General features: G+C 42.1%; 2 protein-coding genes across 2 annotated transcripts; one reads left to right on the top strand and one right to left on the bottom strand.

Moving 5' to 3' along the window:
* Positions 1-1,837: 1,837 nt before the first annotated feature.
* On the top strand, positions 1,838-2,312 carry PtA15_1A515 (uncharacterized protein; the record flags this gene model as incomplete). The annotated part of the gene is made up of 2 exons (XM_053165551.1): positions 1,838-2,128; positions 2,202-2,312. 2 exons carry the CDS (start codon positions 1,838-1,840, stop codon positions 2,310-2,312), a joined length of 402 nt encoding a protein of 133 aa, XP_053016731.1.
* A 45-nt stretch (positions 2,313-2,357) lies between these two features.
* Positions 2,358-4,457, bottom strand: PtA15_1A514 (uncharacterized protein; the record flags this gene model as incomplete). The annotated part of the gene is made up of 5 exons (XM_053165550.1): positions 2,358-2,699; positions 2,776-2,973; positions 3,046-3,179; positions 4,033-4,333; positions 4,410-4,457. 5 exons carry the CDS (start codon positions 4,455-4,457, stop codon positions 2,358-2,360), a joined length of 1,023 nt encoding a protein of 340 aa, XP_053016730.1.
* Between the last annotated feature and the right edge of the window lie 1,543 nt (positions 4,458-6,000).

Here is a 6,000-nt window from a genome sequence, read left to right as displayed (position 1 = left end):
CAAATAGGAGAAAATCTTTGGGAACCTTTTGGGGAAAAGATGTGAAGATGGTAAATCTACAAGACAAAAGGTTTTACCCACACTGGGATGTGTGACATGTGTGAAACTTCAATAATTGACCGTTCACCTTGGATTTCTCAGACCAGCTGTTGAATTATTTGTCCAGCTGGTTCCAGGAGCAAGGGAATATTGGTGTTTCTTTCAATATCCACAGCTATACCCCCCTTTCCCTTGAAAAGCTTTACTTTGGCCTCTTGGCTGTGCATTTTCCAGTCAGTTGTAGCTAAATCTGAAGAAATTTTACAAAATGTAGTCATCTACTAGGCAAGGTGCATATTCCCAAATTAACAACTATTCACACTTCAAAATTGAAAATTATTTTATGGCTCAACCTTGGCAAAAATGGTAAGGAAAACCAACTCTGGAATTTTCACATTTCATATTGCTGGGAATACCATTCCACATCACACAGGTCTTCCTAGCTTTGACACTGCTTGATAATTGAAGAATACAAAATTGATTTGAAACCACTTTCTGCCCAATTTAATTTGGGAATTGGCATGACATGAATATGCTGGAAGGATTCATCTGCCAGTTGGCTGATCCTCTGAAGTTGCTATATTTGCAAGAATTTTTCATAATGTGATGTTATGTTTGTTTCAAATGAAAAAATTCTGCAATGCGAGATATTCCCTGTCACTTGGCTAAGGATATATTTGAGCATAAGAATAGGAAAATACTTGAGAAAACTTGTGTGCATTGAAGCTCAATTCCACAATTGTGATCACGATGAACCAAACACAAAAATTCAGCAGAGAGAGAATTGAGTGAAATATTATTCCAAAACAACTTGAACTATAGTTACACCTTTCACTGTGAAAAAAAAAAAAAAAAAAAAACAAGAAACTGCTGCCAGTTGACATGCACTATTACAAAGGTGCCTTTTTTGTAATATTGCATGTCAACTGGCAGCAGTTTCTTGAGTTTCTCTACAGTTTTTGTTGAGAATAAAATGAAGAAAGAGTTCAAGTTAACATTGAAATCACATGAGACCTAATTGGGTATAAAATCATGCCCTGGCACTATAGAAAGTTCAAAACTTTCTTCCCTGGTGTCATCTATCAAACCCTTGTATTTGTGGTTTACTGGCTGTTGAGAGTCAAGCTTGTGCCTCCACTTGAGCTCTTGTCTCCTGTAATGAACGTGTCTTGTGGATGTCACTTGACATGAACATTACTCAGTTTTCCTCTACACTACGGCTCCAGTTGTTGAGCGGTGCCGACGTCGTTTTTGCCCCGGCGTCGGATTATGGTCAGGCCGACCGGGCGCGACGTCGGACACGCCAAAGGGTCAGCCTGACCTGTCCGACCGGGGTAAATTGACGCCAAAAAGCCCTCCCCGACGGGAAGGGCAGTCCGACCGTGCAGATGCGCTGGTAAGCATGGTCGGCCTGGCGCATGGATCGAGGCGACGGTCCCGACGGCCGGGGCATGAGCGTCGGCTCACCTGAAAGGTCGTCAGTGGGCTTTGACAGGTTGGCTGTCTGAGGAGTCAAGCCAACCCATCTGACCCCCCACCAGACGGGTCGGTCGGCTTGTAATTGCTGTCCGAGGAGGCGAGCCAACCCATCTGACCCCCCCCCCCCACTAGACGGGTTGGTCGGCTTGTGATGTCAACTTGGCCGACTGATCTGACCTCATGGGCTTGATTCTTCACCCGAGATAGCCCGGGGATCATGCCCATCTGGGTTGACCAGAGGTCAAGACGGTGCCATTATAAACTTTGTCGAGTAACAACCACCAATTCAAGAAGCAATCACCTCAAGAACACCAAAAACATGAACAACTCTCCTGCTCAAGTCATTGCGATGCGTCGAGGAAACCCAGTAGGCTTTCCCGGAAACAGCCACGACCACCCATACATCATCGATGGGCCGCAAATCAACAACAGATCCTCAAACAGCTTCCCCGGAAACAGTCACGACCACCCATACATCATCGGCCAAACTCATGTATACTGTATAGATGCGACTTATCCCGGAAGCCCTCGATCACATGTTTTGGAGGGAAACAATCCGGCGCGCAAAGCGGTTAAGAAGGAAAATAGGGAAGATGAGAAACCGTTCTCTGTATGTTCTCATTCGTCATTCAAATTCACATTCATGATCAATACTAACATACAGGTTTGAAATTTATTAATAGAGCGATGGTGGATTTGTTGTCTTTCATCGCCTATCAAGCCAGACGCCACCTCGTAACTTACCAGAGTTGGACAAGAATCACAAGGCACCGGAATCTAGCACCAAGGCTTAAATTGAAATTGTTTTGTACTATATTATAATACATACACTGTGTAGTCTAAATAAGAAAGCTAGGATCAACACGAGAGGTTGAAGGTCTGGAGGGAATTACTGGCTTGCCCTTCTTTTTATTAGCCTTCCATTTATTCAAGCCCTCGGGCAAAGTATCAATCCATTGAAGTGGTTTGATCCTCTTAAAAACAAGGCCGGATATCTTTTGATGCGAATTGACAGAATGTAAGGAGCAGGAATTCAAGATGAATCGCTTGTTGTCCTGATGGGTGGTCTCAAGCGCCCTAACCTCGCTATCGTTCCTTTCTATTCTCAGCTTACGCGTCTTCGTAAGCTTGCAGTCACCATCGTGGCAATTGTGCTGCAGGTTTAAACAACTCTCAACTTCCTGATAATTTTAGAACAGCGAAGAGGGAAGCAGCATTCAGTATATTGCAGGAGAAGCATAGGAGTTCATTACATACCTTTGCGTTGACAAAGAGGGACTGTTCAGTAACTCTGAACTCGGCCATTTGATACCACTCATTTAAATTTTCCATCCTTTTGAGTATACTTGCGTGGAGAATGTACCGACATGGTTTTGAAGGCCTCCTGATGCACCAAATCGAATTCACACGACCAACAGTAGGATTATTCGAGTTTTGACCTGAAGGAAGATTAAACTGTTGGTCGCACCGCAGTTCAGTTGGTAGAAATCAGAATTTGAGATGTGCAGGTGGGAAGGGCCAACATACCAAGATAAAATAACTCTTCTTCAGTATTTCCTTATCATTCAGATGCACCTCGGAGATTTGCTGGATGTTGTGGCCGTGATAATGATCCTGTAGCCTTTGAGGGACCGCAAGTGTATCGATTTCTGAGACGTATGCTTTTTTGATCAAGGGATAGGTTTGAGTTGGATATTAGATGGATTTGTTATAGCCAAAGAGATTTTGAATGCTGGTATTGAGGGCGAAAACATCTGTTACATGGGATGAAACATTTGCTAATTTCTTCTTGAACCGATCAAAAAAAACGCTTCCAGAAAATATTTGACGGTATGAATGATAACTGCTGAAAGTGATAGCAATATCTTGACCAGGACTTTGTTGATTTGAGTGGATTGAAGCATTGCGCACAATACCGTTGTAGCTTTCAAATTTCTCAGTTGAACACAGACCGGCGGGTCCATAGAGAAGAATAGAATCTGGTAGATGGAGTAACATATGAAACTTTGGTTTGTTAATCCACTGCGCAGATGATTGTATAATATGATATAAAAAAATGTCAATACGGATCTTCAGTTCAATCAGATACTCGTCCATGTCTTCAATATGGGTTTGGAATACAAGCGGTGCTAAATGGCAAAGAGCATGCCAAATATTCCGCGTCGGCTCGTTCATGAATTGGAAGAATAAAAATGGAGCTGCTTGAACTATGACTCTAAAATCTTTACCGACTAAGCTCGAAGAGTATTTAACCATACCCACGGGTTTAAGTGATGGAATATTCAAAGAGTTGGTGTTAAATGATCGCCACAAGCCTATAAGATCCGCTTTCTTGTCGGGTTTGAGGTGGTCCATAAAATCACAAAAAACATATTTAACAACACCAAGCGAGAAGACGTGTAAGATTTCCACAGGAGTGTGCCTGGAACCGTCAAATCCTGGCGTCATCATTGAAGGAATCAGATATACACTCCAGAGAAAGATATCCCACAAAATAGAATGAATTTGACCTACCTTCGAGTTCCAAGTACGGATTGAGTAATGAATTGGGATCATTTTTGATCAGATCTGCTATGTATGGTGGAATAACGGCAGTCAGATGCGCCGGAATCGGCTCGTTCTTCTTTTTAAGTTTCTTCTTCAGTCTTTTTGATTGGTAAATTTCCGATGCAAAATGACGATTGAGTTGATCTCGAACGCCACGTTCAATTGAAAGTTTATCGGATGCTGTTTCGCTTTTCTTCTTTTTCACCAATTCCCAGATTGCCTCGGAATCTTTGATCATCTTAGGCCAATACCGGTGTTGATTGAAAGCCTAATCAATCAAAGAGAGAATGATATCAGGAAGCTGGAATAACTTGTTAAGCAAATGAGGGGGAAATCATAAATACCTGAGTTCCATGCGAGCTAATCTGTAAGAACTCCTTCAGGTATTTCATTGTCACTTTTTCAACTAGACTAGGAGCCGAAAGCACACAGGATCGACACGGATTGAGGGAGGACGAAGGTACCGGAGTATTTGTAATTTCGGCGTGCATTGGAGAGTCCGCAAGGAAGGACATCACCGGGGTCATAACCAAGACCTCCTCCTGGAGACCAATATCATACGCATCAAATCCTCGAGAGGACATTTGACTACATAATAACCCATTTTCAGTTCGGAATCCACATCACATAAACGGCATGAATTATTTACTTGAGTTCTGGGACAATCAACTGTCCCATTTCCAAAGGACCGGCGGTGTTTGATGTGCACAAGAAGTGGCAATGGAATTCTTGGTTTGAAATCGCCGGAGGAAGTCCGGCCAATGTAAAATAATATGAAACATGCTTGTTCCATTGTTTTGACACATTCCCGGAAGTGTCATCACAGTAAAGGCTTATTGGTGTGTGTCAAATGATCCTCTTGTGCGCTTCGGTCCTCCAGGGATTAGGCAGAGGTATTTTGGTCACTTGACCACAGTGGAACTCTTGATGGAGAGATGATGTGTATGGTAATCTCAAATAAAATCAGGAAATGGCAGTCACTCGAATAGAATATGAATTAAAAGTGCACAAACCTTCTATGAAACTTCCGCAAACTTCCGCCAATTTCTTTCCCTTCTTAGTCTTTATTTCCGAGTAAATTGATCCCAATTTTCCAACGGGTAATGTTATCAAATTAGGGTCTTCGAACCAAATGTTGGATGGAATCTGGATTACTAAGCTATCATTGCCGCCGCCGGTACTTGAGGTAATGGATGGCTTGAAGCACTTCGAATAAGTAGAACATTTGTACTTATAGAAAAATATAGGAACAATAATATCTGAGGAGGATTTTTGCATTACCGGTTCAAAAATGTAGTAATGCTGTTTATTTGAGACACACATCTGGACGCGTTGAGTGCGCGAAAAGTCTTCCAACCATCTCCGGGACTGTGATAGCTTGAAAATATCTTTCCCTTTGGCATCAATGGGAAAAAAATCTAAATGTGGATTAACTAAAGGGTTGGCCAGTTCCTAAGAAACAAAACACAGAATTTGTAAGTGAGATGATCAAAAAGAAAGCAAAAAATACACGTACATGGGAGACAATGTTCTTCGCCGAAAGAGCAAAACAAGTTTTCCCCGTGCTAGCATTCTTTTGTGTTACTGGATAGTGGACAGCAGTACGTATCCTCTTTCTTTCTCGTCGCAAGGCTTCATATCCGGGAAGTTTTAGATTACATAATGTGAGGAGTACCACTCGTATGTGGTTATAAATTGAGCGTGAGATAATTTTATGTAAGAACCCTACAATCAAGGATCCCGCCAAATACTTTTCAAAGCAACACGGATGAATGTTAAAAATCTTTTGAGTGAGTTTTGGCTTCTCAGAGCTTACGAGTTTATTTCGGAAGGGATGCCAAGCTGAGTTTTCTCCTTTTTCATCTTCTTTCTTTTCCTCTTTCCTCTCCTCTTTTTCTGAGCACTGATCATCGTCATCTTCCGGTAGCATATCAG

Source organism: Puccinia triticina, chromosome 1A, assembly GCF_026914185.1.
Source record: "Puccinia triticina chromosome 1A, complete sequence".
NCBI classification, from domain to species: Eukaryota; Fungi; Basidiomycota; class Pucciniomycetes; order Pucciniales; family Pucciniaceae; genus Puccinia; species Puccinia triticina.
The sequence above is the reverse complement of the archived record's forward strand: the minus strand, read 5'-3'. Positions and strand labels throughout refer to the sequence as shown.